The 26,477-nt window shown below is 43.2% G+C and overlaps 9 protein-coding genes across 10 annotated transcripts; 7 read left to right on the top strand and 2 right to left on the bottom strand.

Moving 5' to 3' along the window:
• Positions 1–214: 214 nt before the first annotated feature.
• Positions 215–1,875, bottom strand: BCIN_05g06300 (hypothetical protein). The gene is made up of 8 exons (XM_024693126.1): positions 1,497–1,875; positions 1,370–1,446; positions 1,296–1,316; positions 1,174–1,238; positions 1,031–1,121; positions 893–980; positions 695–833; positions 215–642 (listed from the first exon to the last, which is right to left on the bottom strand). The coding sequence occupies exons 1-8, from the start codon at positions 1,832–1,834 to the stop codon at positions 355–357; spliced, it is 1,107 nt and encodes a 368-aa protein (XP_024548911.1). The 5' UTR covers positions 1,835–1,875; the 3' UTR covers positions 215–354.
• Positions 1,876–2,433: 558 nt separating this feature from the next.
• Positions 2,434–4,011, top strand: Bcrpc34. The gene is made up of 2 exons (XM_001559535.2): positions 2,434–2,956; positions 3,060–4,011. Exons 1-2 carry the CDS (start codon positions 2,685–2,687, stop codon positions 3,898–3,900), a joined length of 1,113 nt encoding a protein of 370 aa, XP_001559585.1. The 5' UTR covers positions 2,434–2,684; the 3' UTR covers positions 3,901–4,011.
• Positions 4,012–4,027: 16 nt separating this feature from the next.
• Bcp1 lies at positions 4,028–5,529 on the bottom strand. 2 transcript variants are annotated; one of them, XM_024693127.1, is made up of 6 exons: positions 5,437–5,529; positions 5,104–5,268; positions 4,977–5,044; positions 4,583–4,752; positions 4,417–4,523; positions 4,028–4,356 (listed from the first exon to the last, which is right to left on the bottom strand). In XM_024693127.1, the coding sequence occupies exons 2-6, from the start codon at positions 5,241–5,243 to the stop codon at positions 4,170–4,172; spliced, it is 672 nt and encodes a 223-aa protein (XP_024548912.1). In that variant the 5' UTR covers positions 5,244–5,268; positions 5,437–5,529; the 3' UTR covers positions 4,028–4,169. The 2 variants fall into 2 exon arrangements, with proteins under 2 accessions (XP_024548912.1, XP_001559584.2); XM_001559534.2 differs by lacking the exon at positions 5,437–5,529 and having other exon boundaries at positions 5,104–5,432.
• Positions 5,530–6,924: 1,395 nt separating this feature from the next.
• BCIN_05g06330 (hypothetical protein) lies at positions 6,925–8,848 on the top strand. The gene is made up of 4 exons (XM_001559532.2): positions 6,925–7,114; positions 7,171–7,248; positions 7,311–7,344; positions 7,394–8,848. Exons 1-4 carry the CDS (start codon positions 7,033–7,035, stop codon positions 8,733–8,735), a joined length of 1,536 nt encoding a protein of 511 aa, XP_001559582.1. The 5' UTR covers positions 6,925–7,032; the 3' UTR covers positions 8,736–8,848.
• Positions 8,849–9,582: 734 nt separating this feature from the next.
• BCIN_05g06340 (hypothetical protein) lies at positions 9,583–13,193 on the top strand. Its single transcript, XM_024693128.1, has 5 exons — positions 9,583–10,035; positions 10,089–10,281; positions 10,334–10,534; positions 10,598–12,449; positions 12,502–13,193. The coding sequence occupies exons 1-5, from the start codon at positions 9,718–9,720 to the stop codon at positions 13,088–13,090; spliced, it is 3,153 nt and encodes a 1,050-aa protein (XP_024548913.1). The 5' UTR covers positions 9,583–9,717; the 3' UTR covers positions 13,091–13,193.
• Positions 13,194–15,530: 2,337 nt separating this feature from the next.
• BCIN_05g06350 (hypothetical protein) lies at positions 15,531–18,120 on the top strand. The gene is made up of 6 exons (XM_024693129.1): positions 15,531–15,928; positions 15,976–16,198; positions 16,247–16,300; positions 16,351–16,608; positions 16,658–16,712; positions 16,791–18,120. The coding sequence occupies exons 1-6, from the start codon at positions 15,624–15,626 to the stop codon at positions 18,029–18,031; spliced, it is 2,136 nt and encodes a 711-aa protein (XP_024548914.1). The 5' UTR covers positions 15,531–15,623; the 3' UTR covers positions 18,032–18,120.
• An 819-nt stretch (positions 18,121–18,939) lies between these two features.
• On the top strand, positions 18,940–21,004 carry BCIN_05g06360 (hypothetical protein). Its single transcript, XM_024693130.1, has 4 exons — positions 18,940–19,159; positions 19,207–19,850; positions 19,907–20,382; positions 20,434–21,004. Exons 1-4 carry the CDS (start codon positions 18,979–18,981, stop codon positions 20,903–20,905), a joined length of 1,773 nt encoding a protein of 590 aa, XP_024548915.1. The 5' UTR covers positions 18,940–18,978; the 3' UTR covers positions 20,906–21,004.
• Positions 21,005–22,853: 1,849 nt separating this feature from the next.
• On the top strand, positions 22,854–23,621 carry BCIN_05g06370 (hypothetical protein). The gene has a single exon (XM_001559527.2). It carries the CDS (start codon positions 22,899–22,901, stop codon positions 23,592–23,594), a length of 696 nt encoding a protein of 231 aa, XP_001559577.1. The 5' UTR covers positions 22,854–22,898; the 3' UTR covers positions 23,595–23,621.
• A 1,536-nt stretch (positions 23,622–25,157) lies between these two features.
• BCIN_05g06380 (hypothetical protein) lies at positions 25,158–26,071 on the top strand. Its single transcript, XM_001559526.2, has one exon. It carries the CDS (start codon positions 25,240–25,242, stop codon positions 25,993–25,995), a length of 756 nt encoding a protein of 251 aa, XP_001559576.1. The 5' UTR covers positions 25,158–25,239; the 3' UTR covers positions 25,996–26,071.
• Positions 26,072–26,477: the final 406 nt, after the last annotated feature.

Below are 26,477 nucleotides of genomic sequence, written 5' to 3' on the forward strand. Positions count from 1 at the left end.
CCCTCTTATATTTGTTGCCACCAGGGCCGATATGCAGATCCCAAATAGAAATGTTCTACAGCCTCCGATTTGACACCTATAACAACGACACTGGTTACAATATTGATTTTTTTAACTCTCTCATAACTTGGAAACTGTTATATATCATGTATCATGAGATGGAGAACAGTCACATGTGGGTTGTGTGAGAGAAGAAAGCTAGTTTTGGGGTCTGTGACTTTATTTCTTTATTCTTCAATTTTCTATTTATCAATCAACGCCGTAACTCATCGCTTCGATTTTTAATATCCCCCAAATCCCTTATACCATGCCTATCTAATCAGAGCTTCCACATTCTGGTTGGTAATTCTCTTATTAGTCCCAAGGAGCTTGATTATCCACTGGCTGATCGGCTGTCTCGTCAAAAACATCAAATCCTAGATAGTCACGTGGGTCTAGATATCTCACAGGGCCACTCTCAATAGTTGTCGCCAAGCCATCAATGATCGCAAAGTGTTCCTCACTCAATGGTGCAGTGCAGAGATTCTCAGAAAGTCGGCTCTCATTAGAAGTTTTTGGAATTATTGATGTGCCACGCTGGACGGCCCAGGATAGGATGACCTGTGCCGGAGTCATACCAGTCTGAGCAGCAATCTGAGCAATCTATCATCGTTAGCTCTGCACTATTTAAGTAAAATCCAAATGCAATATTCACCTTGGTATCAAAAAGAGGTCCAGGGATATCGGCATGAGGAGCCACTACTCCAACAGGTTTTCCTCCTAGCGGCTGGTGGGCCATGAGATGGATGTGCTCTTTCTCGCAAAATGCAAGCAGCTCGTGCTGAGGAAAGTAACTAAGCATGAGCATCGTTAGTGCTCAAACATCGCTTGAAGAAAAGCTTTAGAAACTTACGGATGCGCCTCGACTTGATTAACTGCAGGACGGATTCTCGCAATCTCCAAGATTCGCTTGGTCTTCAGGATATTGAAATTGGACAAGCCTAAAGTTATCAATTGTCATTCTAATTTACCAGAAAGATTCATATCTTACCAATAGCTTTCGCTTTGCCACTATCCACTAACTTCTCCATTGCCTGCCAAGTTTCGGTGTACTTGCGAGATCGTTCATAATCAACTACTGGCTTGAATTTGCTTAGCAATCATCCATTTTCATGGAAATGCGATAAACTTTACCTTCCCGTTGCCGCTTGGATGTCGAACCGTACCATTATTTGGACCTGGAAGGTAGGCATGGGGGACTAAGCATCGATAGTCAGTCCATGGTATTGAGTCCGGAAGACCTGATGATTACTGACAATGCATAAGATATAAGTCAGCTATTGTGATATTAGTAGTTAAACCAGGTGCGATTTTCACATGTATCACTTACCATATTCCAAGCCCAGAGCTTCCAAACTCAAATCTAACGCACGCTCGACGTCTTTAGGTTCATGCCAGGGTTGAGCTCTGAACAGAATCAGCAGTTGTTGCTTTTATTCAAATTCGTGTGGACCTACAGTTTGGTGGTGACAAACAACTCATCTCTCGAGATACCACTTTCTTTGATCGCATCTCCAATAGCTTCTTCATTGCCATACGCTGCTGCGCCATCAATATGACGATACCCGGCCTGGATCGCTGCTTTCACTATGTTCTTTACTTTCTCATTTCCATCGTCGCCTTGGAAGGTTCCTAGGCCAATAGCCGGCAAGGTACTACCATTTACCAAACGGAAACTAGCAGTAGGAGTCGCCATAATTTCACCAACGAGGAAAATTTTGTGTTTCAAGGCTGTCAGATGTGGTTGATATTTGGGCAAGGTTGCATCATCAGGTACCCAGGTAGGTATAGGCATGCTGAGCAATCAATCGATTGGCCTTGCATTTACCACATCCCTCTGCCCATTGTAGCTGTTCACTGTAATTGTCTGGTACGATGCTAGTTTATACCAGCCTGTAGACCTAATAACTCATGACCGAGGACTGGGATCATTTTATGATACCGACATACCACTCTATCTCGAGAGTTGATGCTTCATTGGCCAACTTCATCTCAAATATTTAGATTTCTTTCTTCATTCTCCAGTTCAACATCGAGCATTTGAGGTCGATTGTTCGACCCAGTTTTGAACCATGAATTCTTATCTTACATTTCCCTTCCCTCGGTACATACTTATTAGTATGTATCTCCCATCACCTTATGAAGCTCGACTGTAGCTATAATTTCTTCAATGACCAATGAATTAGTCGACTTGTAATGATCACCCATCCTCTTCACGTGCACACCCTCTGCAAGTAATACATCCACTGATCCCGAGAATATCTCAAGGCCACCAAAGACGAAACCAGTTCAACCACATCAAGACCAATAACAGGAACAAATTACAAAACATAACAGGAAAAGGAGGACCTAAAAATTCGCAAGAGATATTTAACCTTTGATAATGAAGTCGCCGAATGACTCTAGAGCCGCTTAGTAATCCAGCCTAATAATTGGCTGCATGACAAGGCGCGAGTTTTTTTAATTTTGTCAATTCTAGCCTCGTCTATCGTCCCCCCCCAAAAATAATTTATTTCCCTCGAGAACGACCTTTCTACAATTCCACCACCCAAGCAGCAACATCGATTCCCGACCGAACTCCTCAATGTTACGTCAACACCGGTAGCACAATCTCCAGCTTCCAATTCGCACAACCATAACCCATCATGTCTTCACGAGCAGCGACCTCGGCGCCAGCGGCCGATGATAAAATCGCAGCCTTGAAAAAAGTCCTTTATGACGAGTGTTTTGAATCGTTCGAAGACAATCCTACGTTTTTCCAAGAAGACTTGTTCGAACTCAAGGTTCTACCAAATGATGATGTGGCTATGCTGTTGGCCGTCACCCAGGGCCTCACAAATGACAAATTGTTCAAGGTGGTTCAGGATTCGCAGAGGGGAATTGGGTGGAAATTGCGTACTCAAGAGGAAGCTAAGAAGTAAGGATTTCCTTTCCCTTTCGCGTCTGATCTTGGGATCAATTCGAACCAGGATCGCCAGGCCGTGATGTATGCAGAATGCTAATTAGTCCCCGAACAACAGTTATCGCAGTCTTTCCTCCGAACAAGAGATTGTCTACGCTCTCATCGATGAAGCCGGCCAAGAAGGAATATGGACCAAAACCATCAAGGCTCGGTCCAATCTCCACGATGCAGTTTTCCGCACGGCGCTCAAGCACCTCGAAACCAAGCATTTGATCTCAGAAATGAAATCTGTAGAGGCACGTAATAGGAAGATGTACATCAAATCCAGTCTGCAACCTTCCGATCGAGCCACTGGTGGAGCATGGTATACCGACAATGAACTAGACGAGGAGTTCATCACACAAATCTCGCATATTTTATTTGATCACATTCACAGGAAATCTTTTTATAAATCTAGTTTGGCGAGTTTGAGGAGGCCAAAGAAGGTCATGGGAAAGAAAATGTCCTCGGAGGAAGCAAAAGCATTGAGAGACAAAACTTTAGGATCCCGAGTCAAAATCGAAGATGTTACTGAAGACGATGCTATAGATGGTGCTAGAAGACATTACGATGCTCTATTACCTATGCCACCCGGCTACCAAGGATATCCGACCCTCAATGAGCTTACATCCTTTATTGAGAATTCAGGAGCCACAGCTATGACGTTAACTGCTCAGGATATCCAGCAATTACTGGACATATTGATTTTTGATAATAAGATTGAGAGGGTTCTTGCGGGTCCCGAAGGTGTTTGCTATAGGGCTGTAAGGAAAGGATTTAGGGAGGAACAGGAAGGTGGCCCATTTAGTGCCTTGACGGATGTTCCGTGTGGACACTGTCCGGTTGTCGATCTGTGTGAAGAGGGTGGGCCTGTAGGACCAAGTACTTGCGAATACTTTCAAACATGGTTGAATATTTAGGGCGAAAATGGTTGTTTGGGATAGGATTCTATTACATAGCGACGGCCGGCTTTGGAGTTCAGGAAAGATACCACAAATGGGAGACATCAAAAATTCAGGCCTTTATTCACATAGGTAGACATTACATTCACAAAACAGAATAATTGAGTAAAATCCGTTGCATTACTTTTCGTCATTCATTCCGCCAGATAGCTAATCATAATGAAGATTGCCGAACGATGTCGGGCTCAAAAACTACCTGCCACCGATACACTCGCTTGTAAATGCATTTATAGCTCGCCAGACTTGACAATGGTTGGCTTCTTGTTGTATTGAACCTTTCCACTGCCGGATCCGGTAGCCTCGAGAGCCTTGACAATCATCAAGGACTCATCATCGGCAACCTCACCGAAGACGACGTGCTTGCCATCCAACCAGCTGGTAACAACGGTGGTAACGAAGAATTGGGATCCGTTGCTATATAGTTATTAGTTGATTGAACGATTAAAAAGGCTTGGAATGGATGTGTGAACTTACGTGTTTGGTCCAGCGTTGGCCATGGAGAGGAGACCTGGACGGGTGTGCTTTCGCTCGAAGTTCTCATCGGCGAACTTCTCACCGTAGATTGACTTTCCACCGGTACCCTGTAGGATTCTTAGCTTCGCGTTTGATAAATAAATTTGATCGAGGATTTGTAACGTACGTTGCCACGGGTGAAGTCACCTCCTTGGAGCATGAATTGAGGAATGATTCTGTGGAAGGAAGAGCCAGCATATCCGAAACCCTTCTCACCAGTGCAGAGAGCACGGAAGTTCTCGGCGGTCTTTGGGACTACATCATCGTAAAGGTTGAAAGTGATTCTTCCGGCTTGCTCTGTCATAAGGAAAGTATATGTCAGCTCCGGAAACCAAGAGGGGAAGTGGAAGGTGGGGCAAAGATGACGACAATCAAAATAAACAAAAGGTGTCTTTGAAGCTCGACAAAAGCTCAATTGGCGCAAGAATAGATGCGCCGAGTCGTATTGTGTTAAAAAGTGATCGGTGTTGTAATGAAATTGATATGAAATGGATCAATGAGATGGTGACTGTATCACGTACCTTGGACAGTAGAGGTAGGCTTTCCGGAAGCGTCGAGGACTGGACCCTCCCAGGTAACATCGAAGTAACTATTGATATGTGAGCTTCCATGAAGTTGCGATGATAAAGTTTTGATGTGAGCACGTACGTCTTGATGGCCATATTTGATTTAGATGCGTGAAATTGTCTTGAAGAGATGGAGGTGAAAGAGTTGTTGATGAAGGTGTTGCGAAGGAGGGGCAGCGAAGTGCTTTTCAACGCAGAAGCAGTGCGGGGCACGAATAGCATTTTTAGCGAAGTTGTTAAGAGCTCCCTAATTGGCCGGATTAGTGTTCTGGTGGGGCAGGGTAAAAAAAGGTGAATATGACAATGAGGCGTGCGTGGGAATGTTGTGTGAGTGAAGCAAGGCAAGGGGAGGGAAGGGAGTAGCAGTCGCCGCAGCACGAATGATAGCAATCTGCGCAAGAGAGAGCGAGCGTACTAATACCAAAGCAAACGCAGGAAAGCAAGGTGTGCTATTCGGGGATATTCTTCGGCTTGTCGTCGTGAAGGGAAGGGATTGGTTGGAGTGAACAGAAGGGAAGGAGAAGGAATCGATCGGAAGGAGGGGGAAGAGAAAACAGGTAATGCAGGTGGGGTAGGGTGAGCTCAGCACAGGTAGGGATGGCAGTTTACTCGGAGCTCCTGTTGCTCGGGTAGCGATAGACAGAGAGAGCACTCTGATAGACTCGATGCCATGTACATACACGTACGGAATTACATCAATTAGATGAGGTGAAGAGACGCATGTATGTAAACAGCGACCGACTATTGTAGAAGTGCTTCGAAAGAGGAGCGAACACGTTTCTGGTTTCTTCCTAGATCTCTGCGTCTTCATTCTATAGCTATACAATCTATGCCCGTCTACGGTGTGCTCTGTAGCTACTGCGGTACGAAGTACTTTCCAAAGGGTAATAGTCGTGGAGGGTGGTCTTGGTCTTGGTCCCAGTCAAAGTATCGCCAGGTACATATTAATTGTCCAGGGACGTACCATGACCTGGACTAAAAGGGACGTCTCTCATAGCCACTTTCAGACGCATCATATCATCATCAAACCCATATCCATCGGCGTTTGCAGCTGCTGGGTGTATGGAGTCTAGACGATCCGAACCTGCTCGGTCCAGCATTGGGGTCATTCTGTCAACATGTACCGTGGCGGAAAACCCAATCAGGAGACGCCGCGCATTTGGTTGAGAATGGCATGACGCCTTCATCTATTCCTTTCTCGGGTGGAGGGGGGGCAAAAACCGCAGCACACAAGAGGCGGGAAGCGGGTTACTTTGCAAACTCAATGTCCCAATGCCCCAATCATTCCCAAGCGTGCAATGGAATACGAAAGATGTGCTTGATCTGCAGGTCTCACTCCTGCACGTTTGCTCGGGGTATCTCAGCGACGTACCTTGTTTGGTTTGGTGAAGGATGCTCGTTTTTACACCGAAGAAAACACGGTAGGATGCAATTGATCGGAGGAGGGGAGGGCGGGGGACAAAAGAGAAGATTGGCGAATACTACACTGATTGCACAACGCTGTAGTCTATGGACGGTTTCTCTAGAGTAAAAGGTCACTTTGGAAGATACTTTTATCTTCTTCTTCTTCCCTTGCTACGAATTTCCTCCGGTTTGATACAACTGATAAAATAAGAGCAAGGGTTCTTCACCGCTTCCTTACGTACTTCTGCCATGATTCTCCAGCATCAACACAACTACTACTAGCGACGTTGGACAGTCAGGTCTCGACATCGAAATGGAAGCGTCGAATATATCAGGAGAATAATGAGTAGCTGGCATTTAAATTGTCCATCACACAGCCAAAGATAACACATCAGGTTTCTACTAGAGAATTTTACAATTTACTTACTGTGCAAAACACGTGACTCCATATCCTTTCGCAGGCTAGTGTCAACTTAGCTTACGATCGGCCGCCGTTCTAGGACACATGGGACTTCTGCATCTCCATACAGTATCCAGATAATTTCCCCCGCGTCTATAACTCCATATCATCAATTAATTCGATTAATTCTATTAAACGTCTCTCGCCATGGATCTTGCCAGCTTGAAGGAGGCCGCGTCCAATTTGACGTTGTACGATTTGAAGGCGGGTGTGCGAAAAGTACAAAATGGTGAGGGCTCAGTGTAGACAGCTGGCCGAGTTGCCCATCGACTAACAATCATGTAGCTGTCATGAATTATACGGAGATGGAGGCCAAAGTGAGGGAGGCTACAAACAATGAGCCATGGGGTGCAAGTTCTTCCTGTTAGTCGCAAGATCTGTTCATTTCGAATGCCGAAACTGTCAATCCTAATGCCGTATTACAGTAATGCAGGAAATCGCCAATGGCACATATAACTAGTAAGTTAATTCGATCCAAAACCGATTTCGCAAACTAACCCTGCTTCAGCCAACTACTCAATGAGATTATGCCTATGATTTACAAGAGATTTACAGAGAAAGCTGCCGAGGAATGGAGACAAATATACAAAGGATTACAGTTACTCGAGTTCTTGATCAAGAATGGCTCGGAGCGTGTCATTGATGATGCGCGATCGCATTTGACACTCCTCAAGATGTTACGCCAATTTCACTTCATCGACCAGAATGGCAAAGATCAAGGTGTAAACGTGAGAAACAGAGCTAAGGAATTGGCTGAGTTACTTAGTGATGTCGACCGGATTCGGGCGGAACGAAAGAAAGCACGAGCTACTCGAAATAAATATACCGGAGTTGAAGGTGGAGCAGGATTGGGCGGTGGAATGTCCAGTTCCAGTAGATATGGAGGATTTGGGAGTGAGGAACAAGGTGGTTATGGCGGATATAGTGGAGGTGTATATGGAGATGGTGGTGGATTTGGGGGTCAGACTAGCGATTTCCAAGATTCCGGTAATCAAGGAGATTTTGGTGGCAGTAGTAGCCGCAGAGACAAGTTTGAGGAGTATGATGAATATGACGAGGGTGCGGCTCCTTCGTCGTCACGAAGACAGGCCGAAAGCTCTTCAGCATCATCCAATCGCAAAAGAGCTGGAACCGAGCGATCGACGAAAAAGGTTGAGCCTCCAAAGAAGAAGGAACCAGAAGTCGACTTATTCTCTTTCGATGACCCAATACCGGTATCTACACCAGCAGTTGCGCCTGCAGCATCGAACGCTTTGGCCGATGATGATGACTTCGATGATTTCCAGTCCGCGACACCCGTACAACCAGCCGCGCCGGTAGCATTCTCCCCAGTCTTACAGCATTCCGCTACTACGACCAGCAATACACAATATGCCTCACCTCAACCAGTCTCGGCACCAAAAGCTGCAAATTTGAGTGATCTAGTTGGGTTCTCTTCAATTTCACCAGCAACAAGCACCAACAATACCCCAGCCAACTATTCTGCATTTTCTCCGCCTGCAATGGCTCAACAGCCACGCCCAGTTCAGACAGGCTATCAAAGTACACAACCGAACTACTTTACATCCGTTCAAGCCCCCAGCACACAATCAAATCCTATGTCGGCCACATCCTCCGCCAAATCACCTACAGCCGCCAAGTCTGGAGGAGATGCTTTTGGATCCTTATGGTCTAGTGCTAGTGCTGGTATCAAGAAAACTAGCACTCCTACAACTTCAGGTCCAGCTTTAGGACAACTGGCCAAGGAGAAAGCAAGTGCTGGTATTTGGGGCGCTCCATCAACAGGATCAGCCCCTCCACAAACTTCACAACAAAAGCTGGGAGGGGGATTGGATGATCTATTGGGTTGAAGAATGTATCATGTGATAGGATGAGGTTATTTCTGCGGAGGAGCACATATGATTAGTAGGTATGCGGTCGGGCGTTACTAGATATGATAATCAGGCGCAAAAAATTTAAATCAAATTTCCATTCATTGTTCTTTGGCCTTGGCGAAATGCATTACTGTTCAAACTACGAGTCCGTCACACCATGATTCCGGTTTGTCATACAAGTATACTCGAGGATACTCGAGTATATTGAAATGAAATCAAGACTTCAGACTAACGTCTCAATTAGATCCTAGGTTGCTCTTAACACAACATATGAATTTGAAATCAAGATATAGCGGTTAATTACCCTTGATAATACTCCCACGTGTCATCGGGAAATTGATTTTCTAGCTGAAGACGAAGGGGGATCGAAATGCCTGTTTAGACCTGTGCTCGTGTTTAAGCTTACGGGAGATACCAGAAGGCTAGCTTTGGACCCCAACTCCGGAAGTGGACTTCAAGAATCCTTTCGCAATCTTTATTAATCCTACCAATTCAAGAACCTACCTGTTCTTCACCGGAAATTCTTTTTTTGGCTTTGTAATTTGCTCCAAGGCAATATCAAGCAATTGTTTCGACAAGGGATTGTTCGCCCTTGCAACTAATTTGTGCCCTCACTGCTGTCGGACTATAGCGTCGCGCTTATCAATATACCCACCTTCTCGAATTAGGTATCGGCCCCTCATTTGATCTTTCTTACCTACCCTTACTCGGCAGTGGCAGTGGAAGAAACAACAGAAATCTGATCGACATTTGGTCTCCAGCAAACACGAGTACAGCTTTGAACACCCAGGTTTGAACACGCCCGCCTGCATAGTCGTGGAGTGGTGCGCATATAGTTTGATCACGTTACTACACATTGCACGTTGGTTTTGCAAGGTGTGATGTACAACCTTGTACAATATAATACCGTACACTACAGCCATTCTTCTCGTTTTTGAAATTTAAGTTCTGCCCGACAATGCAAGAAGAGAGGGTGGAAATGTATCTCGAAAATGAACCAAAGCTTATGCCAGTCGGTGCACTACTGCAAAATTATGTTGATAAGCTACAATCAGCAGACAGTTATTCCTTGGGTGCGAATGTCGAAGACCTCATGAAAGAAATCGAATTGCTTGAAAACTGTTATCCATCGAATAATAACTCACAATGCCTCAGTCACAAAATCTCTCCTTTAATAGACTTTCTGACCATGTGCGGACCGGCTGTGGACATGATGATTCAATCATATCCTGCTCCGTCTGCTTTAGTGTGGAGTGCAACGAAAGCGTTATTAGAGGTAAGCATGTATACATTTTGATCTACCGGGAATCAGTGCTAAACATCAATTAGATTGGGCGTACCTCGAATCGTTACTATCAATTGGTTTCGAGGATCATATTGAAGATTACCAATATCGTGGACATCTCTGTGCAGTATGAAGTCATTTTCGGGAGCGAGCCCCGAGTATCCAGTGCTCTTGCGGATGTGTATTTCGAGATCCTGGTTTTCCTAGGAACTGTTCGCTCAGCTTTGTCCAGAGAGTGTATGTTGCCTTGTATCTATAGTCCGCGAAGATGTCGACTGACCAATCCCAGCATTCAAGCTTGAACGTACAGTTTTGAAATCTCTCGATGCGGAGTTCACTAACCACGTTCAACGGCTTTCCAAAGCCACCAAAACATTATCCCAGGAAGCCACGCTTGCATATGAACAATATACGGAATTTTATGCCGTGAAGCAACCTCAGATAAGTGAAAATGGCGTCGCAGAAATCTCGTTTCCTCTGAAGAACCAGGGTCAGTAGAGTCCACTTGATGATTCATGACAACTACCGAGGTTAACGCTGATGAATAATCCAGATGCAGATGTTAGAGCACAAGTAATGACTTGGTTATATCCAGGCGAATACTACGAGAGTCTACATCAAGCTTGCGCGAAAAGATCGGCAAATACGGGCCAATGGCTACTTACTGATATAAGCTTTCAAAATTGGCTTAACGGACTGTCAGAACCGATACTATGGTGCTATGGTTCTCCAGGCTGTGGAAAAACGATTCTCAGTGCCACTGTAATCCAGTATTTACAAGATTATTATGGATCCACTCCCACAGTATACTTTCACTGCAGCTCAACAGATAGGTTAAAACAATCTCAGGAATCCATATATATCAGCCTTCTAGGTCAAATTACAGGACAGACAAACGTTATTTCACAGGCATTGATATCTGCATATCTATTCGCCGAAAGATATGGACGATGCCGCATCTCCTTTGCCGACAGAATTCCAGAATTACTTGCAGAAGTGCTTCATGAATTACCAGCACTGAATATTATCATAGATGGAGTGGATGAATGTGAATCAGAAGACATGTCAGGTATGTTGCGCTTACTGAAAGGCATTTCTAAAGATCGAAACTCTATTCGTGTGTTATTCTTTTCACGGGACATTCTACCAGTGCGAAAAGAATTGGGGTTGTTGCCTTCTATTCACATCAACACAAATTCTGTACAGTCAGACATTGACCAGTATTTGAGAGAGGCCGTCGAAACCCTTCCTTGTACAGAAACCCACTTAAAACAGTACGTCTATAATGTATTGTCCCAGAAAGCAGCGGGCATGTTCTTGTTCGCACGACTAGGAATGGAAACACTGCAAGCAACATTCAGTACCCAGGATATGTTAGCTTCTTTGGATAGGCTTCCAACAGGACTCTATAATGTATACGGACAAATCCTGGAACGATTAGCATCAAGACCAATTGTAAATCAATCCTTAGCTCGTCGAATATTCAATTGGGTATGTAGAGCTTCAAGACCTCTCAATTGGCCTGAATTACAGTGTGCATTATCCTGGGACGAGGAAAGGATGATTTTCGATGGGAATATTGCACCCTCTAAGGACTCGGCACTGGAAGTTTGTTGTCCTCTGGTTGAATACAGAACTGAGTCCGATACATTTCACTTAGGGCATTTATCAGTCTATGAATATCTTCATGACCAGTCAAATTTTATCCTACTATCACCTCAAGCAACTGGATTTCTTCTCGAAGAGAAATACTCGCATTTTGGACTAGCACAAGCAACATTGTCGTACCTAAGCAAGTCTGGAATTGCCGAGTCGATCAACCTGAATTCACAACAATACCCCTTAGCAAAATATGCCACCGAGAACTGGTGCTATCATTTGTCACTATCTGTTTACGATTCGAAGCTACATCGACAATACGAAAAATTCGTTGCGTCCGAAACAAGAAGATCAGCTTGGATCACTAGATCATTACTATCAGAAGATTTACCCTTTCCCATGCATCGAATTGCGAAACTCCAAAGACTAGTCCAAACTTGGACGAATCAATCCGGTACCCTTGGAAAACAAAGCGCAGAGAATTTGATGGATATCCAAAAAGCTTTGTTTAGGTTGGACGATTTCATACAATCACAACGAAGAGGGGGACCTGGTAACATTAACATTATCTCCAATTTCGAAAGATCAATGATTATCCGAGATTTGGCGAGACTGTATACGATGAGTGGGCAAATAGATATGGGAGTGCGGGTGTTTGAAGAGGAAATCACAAAGACTGGAGGTACCAATTCAGGAAAAGCATCAAAGACATGGCTATTAAATAGTCTTGGAATTCTCTACGATCAGCAAGGACGCTTCCGTCTAGCGGAAGCTATCCAGCGTCAAGCTCTAGCTGTTCAACTTCGGTATATATTGTATCCATATTCCCAAACATACAAAAACTTACATCTTTCCCAGTTTCCTTCCCCACGATCATCTTGATATAATTATCACCATCAACGAACTCGGCCGGGTCTGTCGCCACCTACAAAAGCATTCCGAAGCCGAATCTCTCCATCTCCGCGCTCTCCGCACTCTTGAACCCCTCTTCCCCCCAACAGACCACCACATAATCTGGACTCAAAACGCTCTCGCCCGCTGCTACCGTTCTCCACACCGTACTCCCTGTCTCCCCAACGAAGCCCTTGCCCTACACACCCGCGCCTACAACTCCATGGTTAGCACCCTCGGTCCCCTGCATCCCCACGCCATCTGGACACTCTCCGACACAGCGCGCTGTCTCGCCCAGCTGGGAAGAATAGACGAGGCGTTCGAAACGCGCCAGAGGGTTCTCGAACAGAGAATCCAGGTTAATGGACGCATGCACGCGGATACATTGTGGGCGATGAATTCGCTCGCGTTGTGTTACGAAGCTAGAGGCGAAATGGCAGATGCGGCAACGTGGCATACGCAGGCTTATGAGGGACAGGTCAAACTTTTTGGTGATCAGCATGCCCATGCGAAATGGAGCTTGCAGGCTTTGATTCGCACGGGGTTTTTATGTTAGTTAGGGGTTGGTTGGAAAGTTTTGGTAAGGGATTAGGGTTTGGGGATTTCTTGGGTTTCGTTTTTGGTTTCTTCTTCTGTTATTGTTGCTTTTCTTTCTTTCATCCTTTGTTCTTTATAGGGGTACAGGTCTCAGCATCAGGAAGTAAACATGGTTACGACGGACGGGTTTTGGGTTATGGCATAACACTTCTCAATTTTCTTCCTATTTTCCTTCTCTTATGTAGCAATATTTATTTGGATATTTTATAAAGATCACGATGGAGTTCGATTCTAATCCACCACTAATAATAGTTAGGAAATCGACACCGTTTTTTCCCCGCTTCTTTTTTTTGATAACAGTTCTTGGAAATTCATATGGTTGCTTGATTCGATTCAGATTCGATTCTTGATTAAGGTTACTCTTGTATTGTATGTAACTATGTGAATTCTTCCCTTTTCTAATTGATTGAAACTCACGCCCGTGCGTGCTCTCCTCTCCTAATTGATTAATTTCCATTTCCATATAACATATAGTTATCACAAGTAACTTTCCTCCTTTCTATTCATTCATTCATTCATTCATTCACTGATTCAATTTCCAAAAAAATAATAAAAATAACTCCAATTCCATCCCATCCCATCCCATCCCATCCCATCCAAACCCTCCCCCCCTGAAAACAAAACAAAAAGATAAAAAAATAAGCGCCCGCCACCTCATCCCACCCCTACAAGTTCAAGTTACAACTCCGTATTCCAGCTGGCTGACTGTACCGTATCCACCACCACCCACAAATACATACCTAGGTATACAAATACACAAAGACACATGCAGGGATTCAATCCGCCTCTCTGTATCTGTATCTGTATCTGTATCTGTATCTGTATCCGGATCTCCACAATCTCGCCCCCAAATTTAGATGCGTGGTGTGATTGATGATTGATGATTGATGATTAATATTCAATATTCAATCAATGTAGGTAGGTTATAGGAGGGATGTGAATGTGAGTGTGAATGTGAATGTGATGTAATACGCAATGTTTCTATGAAATCTCACCTCCATCGCCAACTCCGAATTTTGGATGTTTGGTAGATGTGGGCTTACTTTTTTGTGTGAGAGGGGGGCGGTTTGTTTATGTATATATGATTATATGATTATGTGATTCTGTTTTGTAGATGAGATGATTTTTGACGGTTGTGTATATGTGTTTATATCTGTATGTATCTACATATCTACATATCTATCCATGTATGTATAGGTATATGTATATACTTTCCCATCCAGAAATGCAAATGCAATAGACAAGTGATACTTAATACCCATTTTTTCTGCTTAGCTCTAACATAAACCACAGCTCGTAAAAGAATATTACCCGATGGGGAGTCAAGCGGCTATTAAAGATCAGCTACTCTCAACAACGCGTCGAATATTCGCACTAGAGTCTTGGAGATACATCTCACTTTGCAGGATTAGTCCATATCTGATTTCGTTTCGTTTCGATACTTGTCCCGTAGAGAGAGAGCAGAGCAGAGTAGAGCAGAGCAGAGCAGAGCAGAGCAGAGCAGAGCAGAGCAGTATTTGCACGGGATGATCGGAAATAGTAATCTTACAAGGCAAATGCGCTACGCAACGCAACTCGAACACGAGTCTGAGAATTCCGAACGGATCGGCCCGGGATAGTAGATATTAGTCAGGCTAGTGAAGAGGAAGTATCTGTTTTTGTTTTCGATGCACAATCTGGTTCTGAAACTGAGTGCGAATGATCGTTATATTTGATTGCTAGGGCGGGCTTGCGGTGACCTCATAGGGAAAGAATGAGAAGTTTTTTTTTTCTTTCTTTTTTTTCAAATATCCGATGGGTGCCATGTAATTGGATGAGACCGTTTAATTCTTTGGGAAAGTTTATTTAAGGTTAATATAGCATTTCCAGCCCTATGAGTTAATCTACGCGTGGTTGATTACCGAGGGTAGAGGAGCGAAAATTGAAATGAATGATTTCATCCCTTATATTTGCTTTGGAAATGGAAGACGATAGAGCTGCGATAATGATCTGTAAGTGATTCTTTGACGTATAAACAGTATGGCGACATCTGAGTCTCCAGATAGAAAATATTACAAGGTAGGATCGGTAATATCCAGTGTAAGGATTGTGAACCCGGATCACCCGCGATAGTAACCCAAACATGCATGTTTCATCTTGAGAAGATGGTGCAAATTAAGCGCGAATATATTCATCTAATGTGTAGCTTAATGATCCCTCGATGTGATACCTTATCAGCTTGATCCTTGCCGAGTACCACGTGGGAATTATCGGTGAGAATGTTAGTGTTAGCCGGAAGTGGAAATTTCTCGAGTTTTGTGATGAGATGCTGACATCGGAAGGATCCCCATGGGAAGGGTACTTTCCATTTTTGGTGTTGCACCTACAGGGGCCCAATACCAGGACAAAATAATTACAGTGATTGCAAGTTGGCAGTTCAAAACACTTTGATTCAACTGAAATCAACATCATCGTTCTTCTGTGTGTCAATTTCCTAGATTTTCTGTTGAAAGATGGGTCGCACAGGCTATCGAGTGGAGGGACTACCCCATGATACAACACTCAAAAACGTTAATAATCATTTACAATCCGATCCCGCGGTGGACATGCGACTGGTTGCTAGATCTGTTGCACCACTTATCGATGGTCAGCCGAACGAATTAAAAGTCGCTACTGTAGACTTCATACCACCGCCGGGTTGGAATCCATCGGTCCCATTACCGGTTCTGAAAGGCCGTGGCGGGGACAGAGTTGTCGTTGACCAAACATTCTATGGATTCACTCCTCTAAATGAGCCGCAAGAACCAGTAGCCCTTGAGTAAGCTTCTCCACTTCCTTAATTGTTCTTGCTGATAGATGGTATAGTATCATTGCTGTCACGGGACTAGCTGGTAATGCCTTTGGTTCATGGGCATCAGAACCAACGCATATGTGGTTACGAGATAAACTGGCAGTGGACTTCCCCAATGCGAGGGTATTGAGCTATGGATTCGATTCTCACTTGAAAGGTAGCCACTCAGAGGCTGTTATTTCTGTATTCAGTTCTCGTTTCCGTAGCGATGTAGAAGAGATACGCAGACATGCATCAGTGAGTCAGGTATTCATATTTTGATAAGATAGCTATTGACCATAGCAGGATCGACCACTCGTATTTGTCGGACATAGTTTGGGAGGCTTGGTGATTAAAAAAGTATGAAACTATCCGTGTCGTATAGTGTTGTTACTCACAGATTTACCTAGGCTATGTTAGGGCGATGGAAAATAATGCCTTCCATCCCTTTGATGATATTCATGGGAACACCCCATCGCGGATTAGATACGGAGGCTTTACTTGAACTCGTTAAGCATGATGCAACAGCACCGTTAATTCGACAAATATCTTTTCGGTCTCATGAACTCAACGAATTGAACTCTGATTTTTGTCACTATTTATCCACCGCGCCTGATATCGCGATACTGTCAGTTTATGAGACTATTCGAACCAAAACTCTGGTTGAGGTTAGTAGCAATATCCTACCAGGAAACTAATAACTCACTCATGTATTAGATGCCAGATGGAACATGGGCCAGACAAGGACTGGAAAAGATGATGGTACCTCCAGGTAGGCAGACCTCGAAGAATTTCATAACATCCCCATCGTTTTATTCCATATATCTCCAGGCCACTAAAAGAAATATAGACTCGGCAGTCCTTGGTGTTGGTACGAGGGAGGTAGAAGTTCCGTGTATCACAGATCACTCTCGACTAGCTAAATTTCCCGCTACAAGCCAAGGCACTGCGTACCCGCAAGTTCAAGGAGCAATTATGAAATCCATACGAACAACGCCCTTAGGACATGAGGAACTAATGGATGCAGTCCGGATGCAAACCTTGAAGAGGGTCGAGTCACTCGTTAAATCAGGAGATTTTAATCTGAATCGATTCGCTCAAAATGGCGATAATGCTTTAGTACTTGCTGCTAAGTGGGGCTCCAAGGCTGCTGTAAAGTGTTTGTTAGCCTATGGCGCCAAACCGAACCAACCTGATGAAGCGGGGTGTACGCCTCTATTTGCGGCTGCCGGTCAATATGAAGCATCGCTCGATGTCGTCAAGGTACTAGTTGAGAATGGTGCAGACGTCAATTTAGTCTCAGGTGATCTAAAGTGCACACCATTGCATGGGGCTGCTCAAGTGCCCTCAAACTCCCATGTTGTTCAATTCTTGTTAAGCCATGGTGCAGCGACGGAGGTTCAAAATACACACGGATTGACACCACTTTATATCGCCTCGCGTCAGAATTCTGTCTTTTCGGTGAAATTGTTACTGCAGTATAATGCAGATGTCAATTCAAGCAATTGGGACGTCAAAGATAGAAAATATGGAGAGACGCCGTTAATAGCAGCCGCTTATTTCGATAAAGGAATCGCTCACAACACACACGTGATAGAACTACTGGTTCAGGCTGGCGCCGAGGTCAACATTCGAGCCGGTGATTCAAAACACACAGCTTTAATGATCGCTTGTTTAAAGGGTTATGATCGAGGAGTAAAGTGCTTGCTTGAACAGGGTGCTAATGAAGGCATACGAGACGTCAATGGCAACAATGCTCTGATGTACGCTGCAAGAGTCGGGAACGTGCATACAATCATGACACTGGCAGAGCATGGCCGCCCCAGCATTGACACGCAATCTGCACAGAGACGGGTTTTAGATTGGGCCATCTATTACGGAAAGGTTGAAGTAGTGAAATATCTCACAGCCTTGGACCCTGGCTATCAGCCAATAGGTTCTGATGAGCGATTCGCAAGCAATATAGACGATCAGACAAGAGAAGAAATTGAAATGTATCTACCGAAACACGGCAACAACGGTATGTCCGTCAAAGGGTTGACATTTTGGGATCGAGTCAAATGGAAGAAGAAACCAAAGCGGATAGACTAGATATTATCTGTTAATACAAGACGTCGCTGAAGGATGGATAAAAACGTGATCATCTAGTTACAACTAAAGGTGTAACCAACATAACTGCCATGCTGGCTGAGACTGGGACGAGGAGTTTTTTGATATGAAGGTGATGTCGCGTGTTTGTGTCAGGTTCCAGTTGGGCTGTGCATTTTTTTCATTGTTCACGTGATCATTAGCTGCGCGTCTGGATCCCTTGGTCTCCCGTATTTTATAGCTGTGCTGTTTACCTCGATCTTCATTTGGGGGCTGATGTATAAATATAATAAAGTTCCACTTTCGTTCACACAACCCCCCTGGCACTATTCTAAGAATGATGAGGTAGCCGCAATCCTTCCACCGTCAAATGCAACCGCCGAATCCTTTGCCATGCAGTCACAGCATGTGTTCCTGTTTTCGATACGAATGCTTGTGAGATCTGTGTAAGTTCATTGGACCAGCAAGTGGTATCTGGTATTTTACTCCCCTCTTTGGCTATATCCTGGTGTGCCGGCTTTGGGAGTTCTTGGCTGGCAATCTTAAGAAAGTCTAGGTCTCTTTATCTAGCAAGATGCGACTGTCAGGCCTCCGCCACTCTTCATTTGGTGTATGAATCTTTCCTCATATTATAGAAGTCTACACCCGGAACCTGATCTCTTTGTGAACCTCCTCCCTATCCAGCTTCTTGATATGACTTTTTTTCTTTTCTTGACTAATGAATATTGTACTTGTCCGCACGCCTAATAATTTTTCATGATTTCGGCATATTGCGCATCTGGATATCTTCGTGCTAGTGACTCGAAAATACGTGCTTAAAGGATATCGAAGAGCTGATGAGGACAGAGGGAAATCTGGATATTTTGCGATATTTTCGGCGCGCAGTCACGGAGTCTCTGGTACATAAGAATGATAAGATGCAAAGGGGGGGTGGGATGAAGGCTCTCGAGATGCTGCGTCGTGCGCAAAACGACATTCCATCAGGGCTAGATCCCGTCAAGAATATGTGCCAAAGATGGTATCATTCGTCGATATTGAAAAACGAAATTTTATACATCTATGGGGGCTATGAAACTTTCGTTGAATCTAACAATCATGGTGGCATAACTGGGAGTATCACCATGGGTACAAGTAAGTTACTAGTTTTCAGTTCGAGGCTCAGCTAATAAAAATGGTAGATAATTATATGATAGGTGTTAAAATGAACGAGTCCTGGAATTGGACAAAGGCTTCCGCAAGTCTGCCACTGGTATCAGAGCAGGTATTTCTCTCGGATTCCGAATCAGCAAATGCCTTCTCGTCTGTAGTGCTCAAAGGTGCTCTTTTTTCTGGAACTTCCGGTGGCAATGGAATATATTTATATGGTGGAACCGAACAAAGCATGAATACGAGCTTTTATGGCTACACCGACCCTACTTCACCAAATCAGACCCTTCTGTCTTATGATGTAGCGCAAAATCAATGGGCCTCGATTGACGTAGATTCTACGATACCCGAGAAACCTAGTTTCGGGGCGAGCGCTGACGTTCCAGATCAAGGTCTTGGGTTTTACTTCAATGGCGAGATCAATAACGGGTCGAGCACAGAAACGACCTCGATTCCTGCGGGAAGTTCGGTGCCTCTGGAGGGTATGGTTATGTTAAATATGACGGATAATACGACGAGGAATATCTCTACTGCAACCATCGACACAAATTCGAGAACAGGGGGTCTTTTACAATACATACCTGGGATAGGAGCGAATGGCAAGGGTATACTAATACAATTTGGTGGCATGTATCGTCAAGCTGGTGAATTGTCAGATGAACTAGGAGGCACTCTGGTAGGTTACAATAAGCGCTTAATAGCATCAAAACTCTTTCTAACCAGTGTCACTAGGCTCCAATGGATCAAATCAATATTTTTGATATCAACAGTGCATACAATGGAGGGAACGGGTCTTGGTATACTCAACAAGCCTCTGGAAATATCCCCCCAAGAAGAATAGATTCTTGTACCGTTGTCGCCACTGCCCCTGATAATTCGAGTTACAATATATACCTTTATGGTGGACAAGATGGAGGTTCTGTGTCTTATGACGATGTATTCGTGCTATCATTGCCTTCATTCACGTGGATACAAGTCTATGAGTCTGTACCAGGCAGTCCACGTTTTGGGCACACCTGTCATCTAGTCGGAAATAGACAGATGTTAACAGTTGGCGGGGCTCAAAAGAAGTACTCGTCTTATTGTGACTGGGAAAGTTCGGGGGTTGCTATTTACGATATGTATGCGTTATCATGGAAATCAACGTTCTATCATGACGCCAACAAATACATCGTCCCGGGGAACATTACTGATATTATTGGTGGAAAGTTAGTATTCTTCAACGATTCAAATCCCATTCACAACTAATTAATAAACAGTTCCAGTGGCTTTGCACAACTTACTCGCCCTTCTAAGGACTTTACAAATGCAAATGTTGCCTCACTTTTCAGCAAAGCTCTACTGACCACAAATACCAACACCTCCAGCACTACCAATACTACTGGTAGTACTACGGCCAACTCATCTGCTACAACTTCGGCAGCAAGTAACAACGTAAGCCATGGTGCGAGCACTGGCGTGATAGCCGGGGCTACCATTGGAGTTGTAGTTGCTGTTCTTATCATTTCTTCTCTGGTGTGGGTGTGGCGCAGATCATCCGCAGCTGGCCGCATCAAAACCCAAGAAGGATCGAGGACTGAATCACGCCAGTCTCTCATTGTGGAGGATGGGAAGGCGCTTAATCGGCTCCGTGCAAACGTGATGAGTATGGCTTACGATCCTAGCAATCCTTGTCGTGTGCCGGGAGTAGAAGCACCAAAGGAACAGGTCCATGTGAAATTGGAGTCTTGACGTTCTCTTAACTGAAAGAATCATTTGAATGTAGATATTTAGCCAGTTTAATTTCGGTGTGCATATACTACAAGTATCTAATCTTATCGCTTTCCCGCAATTGTTCTGATGATTGCCTCTCTTGAGCGTTGTATATCGTAGAATTGAAGACTCGCGATAATCAGTCACCTGAGAAGCGATCAATATATGAAATATAACACCTGAATCGATCAGTCCATTTATGTTTGTCAATCGTACCTTCACCACCACAGTCCGCATCTTCCAGGTTCTGGTCATAAAACGTCTGTTTGGCAACCAAGGCTAGGAGGCGACTATCTTATGTTCAAGTAGCGAGAATTTTCAAGGATAGATTAATCTAAATTAGAGGTGACTAAATTTGTTATAACTCATGCTTCGAATCATTAAAGATTCTGGTACGTCTCAGAAATGTAAAGAAACTTCTTATCCTAGTGTTCTAGAGCAATTTAATTATAAAATGATAATCATCTCAGGCAGAGAAGATGGATGAATGTAATTTTCCTTCAGGCGGACCAGTAATGATGAATTTAGCTATCTGATTAACACATATTCTCATGGAAATTAGCTTGAGTTCTGATTAGTAGCTTTAGCGAGAATCAAAGGGGTTTGTTTGGTGGTGTGATCAGATGGTATAATGTGATTTTGTCGTAAAGAGGAAATATGCATAATCGTAATACAACGATTACTATTTCACTTGAAAAGATCGTTTCGGTTTGTGCTGTCATTTCGTTGGTTTTATATGTTTTTGGGTTTGGTTAAGAATCACGCGGAAGATGGGGGAAAACAGACGCTTTGGGAAGACCTCAGGAATTAGTATATGAATTTGGAGTTAAAGTATCTAACACGAGCTGTGTGGCTAGATCCTATTGTTTCTAGACTTTTTTATTCTTATTCGGTTTTTAAGTAGTGTCCCACGTTATTATGCATAAGTTCTATCGTTGAAGTCTCTTTTCTTTCCAGCATGTCTGATACAATTGGTCATTATAGCGCAGTAATGAGCCAAATTAGTGTAGAATAGCGACATGCATTGGTGTAAGCCATTTAGAAGGTTCAGGAACTAAACAAATTCCCCCAATCATTCGAACTTACAAGCTATGGAAGGGTTTGGTGCGATTCATAAAATGTTCCAAAGCTATCAAGGTCTAATATTCAGAATCAATCTATTTTAAAACATCATAATTCATAATCAACTTACCAGAATTTCACTTAAGATATCGTTTTCTCTCAAGGATCAGTAACTTTCGACACACCTTTCCAATAAATCTTCAGCCTTTATTCAAAAAACTCGATAATTGACCCAAATCACCAAAATGGGTAACAATACTAACCACGGTCGCCCCATCCAGATTCCAGCTTCTAAAAGATGTATTGAAGCAAAGTTAGCGGCAGAAAGGACACGCGAAGAAGCGTAATAATTTTGTGAACAAAATCAAAAATTTGCCATGGCTTATGAGTTGCACACAAATGACATCACAATTTATGGCATTCTTAACAAGCTCATCTCATATCTGTAAAATATCAGCATGCAATGCATCTTAACTTGAATACGGCTTGAATCATGGTAAAATGCTTGACTTGATTGGTTAGTAGCTTCTATAATTGTAAATGTACATCAATGAACCAACAGCGTCAGAAATTGTGACTGGCTAACCGTGTAATTAGCTGTACAATACAATTTCATACGTCAATACTTGACTTAGTTACGGCGATTAGTACGGCATGAATACATTAGCTTGCTTTGGGAACAGTAGGAGAGCTTTCTGCAGTTAGCAAGATAGCATATAAGGATTCTTCTTCCCCAGAATCCAGAATCTTTTTTCATTACATCTTCCTTCTTTTAACGCCAGCACTGCAAAAACTCGACAGAAAACACAGTACTTTCAACACACCCTGACTTGAAACTTCTTACGAGATCTTTCGCGCTCTTTCGTACGAATACTTTTAGTCCATTACAAAAACTTTGTTATCCTCCACAATGGGTAATAAGAATAATCGTGGTCGAGCACCCATAGTTCGTGCAGCCAATCAGTATGCTGCAAAGCTGGCTGCCGAAAAGCAAAAATCTGCACAATTAATTCAAGCTCAGAAGCAACAAGCTGAACTGGCTGAAGCTCAGGAGTTAGCGCAGAAAAAGGCTTTAGCTCGTCAACAAGTTTTTGATTTCGATTACACTTCGCTTCCAAAACATTCGGCTTTGAGCGTCAAGAAGATTATTGCTACCGGAGAGGTTAAACTAATCATCAATCATGACATCGTCCATCGAGGACTCACTGCAAAGGATTCAAGTTTTTTAACCATCCTTCCTATTTACGCCAACCTTATCACCAAATTCGAGTTCCAAATTCTCGCCCCCTCATACTACGAATCTCGCGAGATCTACCTCGCTCAGGTTGAAAACATAATGAATATCATCAGTTGTTTAAACAATTTCCATATCGAAGAATTCCACTTCGTTGTATCTCTCAATAAGGCGTACAATTTCCAACAGATGAAGCTTGCGGCAGCAGTCCATAATCTCTACTTCAGAAATTGGACTATGACAACCAAGGTCCGTGGTGTTGCAGGCACATGGAATGTTGATAGTGGAAACGAATGGGACCGCAAATTGGCGAGAATTTACAAGCAAGACTTTTTGACCTTCACAGCGAAGGCATTCAAAATTGTGGATTGAGGGCAGGGATGGAGTTATAGCATCAGCGTCGATTTATATGGCGATCTACGGGATATGAATAGGTTTTCAGTGGAGGTTATCTGAGTGGATGGGGGCATTTTATAAAAACATCACTAACGAATGACAAACCCCAATAACTGAGCCAATGTGCCGTTGACTTGCAATAAGTGATTTGTGTGATAGATCAATAACCCAGAAATGAAAAAGTCTCCCAGTCAACGTTTTCAGTGAAGATAAAGTCAAACAAGAAAATTTTACTACAAATAAAAATATTAGAGAAGATTTCTGTTACATGGTAGAGTCAAATGCATCCTAAATGACCAAACACATAAATCATCTTCTGAGGCTGATATGACAGTGCTAACATAATACTCTGGAACACTAAATTGTAGCAGACCCGAAGTCTCCTATTGTTACAACCAAGAGATGGAAATAACATTTAACTCGGAATGCCTAATATTCACATGAATGTGCTACCCAAATTAAAAATAGCAAGCTCTGAAAGTATGAGTTGTGTATGATGTCAGTATTCTTTGAATATGTATCTAGAGCTATTATTTTCAACAACATCGGAATCCATAATGGTGTACTCAAGATATTATCCCATGATAATTAGACAAACATTGTTAGGTAATGCACCATGTAAGATTACTATTTTTGCATCCGAGAGCTAGGCTAAAAGAAGATCATTTGTCTCAAGTAACCGGTGTCTAGCTTGAATAGCCTGGATGGTCAATGAATGTATTAACAAAGCTCGACCATTCAAGTGCACTACTATGAATTTAGTTCTTCCATTAATTAAGGTAATCTATGCAGCAATAAGCTCCTTGAGAAATCACCACTATACGCTTTTGTATGTATGAACTTTCTATTGGATCAATACTGTATTGGTTTTTATGAAGGTGAATCTTAAGCGAGCTACAGTTGATGAATAATAGTTCAAAGATCAGGCGAAGGAATAAATTCCAGACGACAGAAAAACAAGTTTTTCACAGAGAGTAACCACAGAAAGCATGTATTGCCTTTTTTAGTCACTTCTTCCACTTCCATGCAGTAAATGAACAATATGTGAATCATTTGATAAGATAGGAGTCTCACCGTTGTGGCTGTAGTAAATCGCTCCAAAGTGACTGTGCACAATGCTTCCCTCCATTATACGTAAATGAGATTATCCACATCATACTGCAGCCTTCTCAGTACCAATAATTTGGTTAAATATGGCTTGGGTACGGTTGAATTACATGACTTGCCTGCCTTAGAATAATAAATCATTTGCTAGAAACACTAGCGTCGAAATGAAAGAGAAGTTGCTGTAACACATTATCTACATAAAGGTTTCTCTTGTCCCCAGAATCCCATCTTTTTTTTTTTGAAAGACATCTTCTTCACAACATTCGATTTCTATCAACATCTTCCACCAGAACAAAAACTACTTTCAACAACTTTCAGTCAACTTTCACACAACTTTACAAAAATTTCCATCACTTCAAACTCTTTTCTCGAAGGTCAGAGCTTTCACACTTCTTACTATCTACCTATTTCAACGACTAATCCAATTACGTAGGCTCTTCAGTTTTCGGACAAACATTCAACCAACACTTGAGAATACTTTCTTCATTAGATTCTTCCGCTACCTAATTTCAAAATGGGTAACAAAAACAACCGCGGCCAAGGACAGCTGGTCCCCATGTCTGTAAAGATCGCTCAACAGCAGATGGCTGAGAAGGATGCTGCTCACAAGAAGTGGGTTGCCCAGAAGGAAGCCAACCGCAAGCAGTGGGCCGAGAAGCAAGCTGAATGGAAGCAGAGACAGTTTGAGAAGAAGCTGGCTTATGAGCATAGACAGTTTGAGAAGAAGATGGCTGATGAGCAGAGAAAGCTTGAGAAGAGTATCAGCGTACAACTTACTAAGGAGATTGCCGCCACAATTCAGTTTGAATGCATCCAAAAGCATTACGCCCTAGTTCTTAACCAGAACGGAGATGATAGGGAACTTGTCATCAATCTTAACTTCGTCGCCGATCCTCCCACCGATATGATGGCTTTAATGCAAGTTCTCCCTGAATACTCCAGGGCCATCAATAAGGTCCAAGTCAAGTTAATCCAGCCTATTCAACATGGCTCGCGAGCAATCTACAACCAACGTGTTGAAAATATGAATAAGTTGGTCGAACAACTCGATACTTTTCCTCTCACCGAGCTTAATGTCCTTATTGACGTCAACAGCGCCGATAGCTTCCAACAATTCAAGCTGGCTGCAGCATTTCATGGACTCTACATGGATGATTGGACCATGGAGTATCAGATCATGGCCGGCTCTGATCGCTATCCTGTCGATAGATATAGTTCATACGGAAAGCGTCTCCGTGGTGTTTACCGCACCGAGTTCTGCAATCAGTAGAATGCGAATTTTGTGGCGATGGTAGTTTTGGGGCGGATTTACCGAGAATTATGATTTTTTTTACTCTTGCATAGCAAGGTATGGGGTTTTCTTTCGGGGGACTAGCCGGTGGGAAAAGATGCCATCGTGTGGGAATGGATGATACTGTGCTAGCTAGTTGATATACATTTGATTTTTCTGTTGGCGGAGTAAATTTCGGGGGCGAAGGTACCTATTGCAATGTCCCAAAGAGGCCGGACTTTTAGCATATATCATAGCAATAAATACCAACTTCCACCTGACTACATGTGCCATTATTGATTTTGCCAATAAGTCATACTTGCTAAAATATTGAAGTGACACCACATTTCCAATACAAACTCTGAAATATAGGTGACACTCAAATTGTGCAGAGTTATGAACACTAATTTGCATAGTTGATGCAGTAACTTTTACAAATGAAGTAATGAATTCGTATGATTGAAAACTTGAAGTGTGATGAT

Source organism: Botrytis cinerea, chromosome 5, assembly GCF_000143535.2.
Source record: "Botrytis cinerea B05.10 chromosome 5, complete sequence".
NCBI lineage: Eukaryota > Fungi > Ascomycota > Leotiomycetes > Helotiales > Sclerotiniaceae > Botrytis > Botrytis cinerea.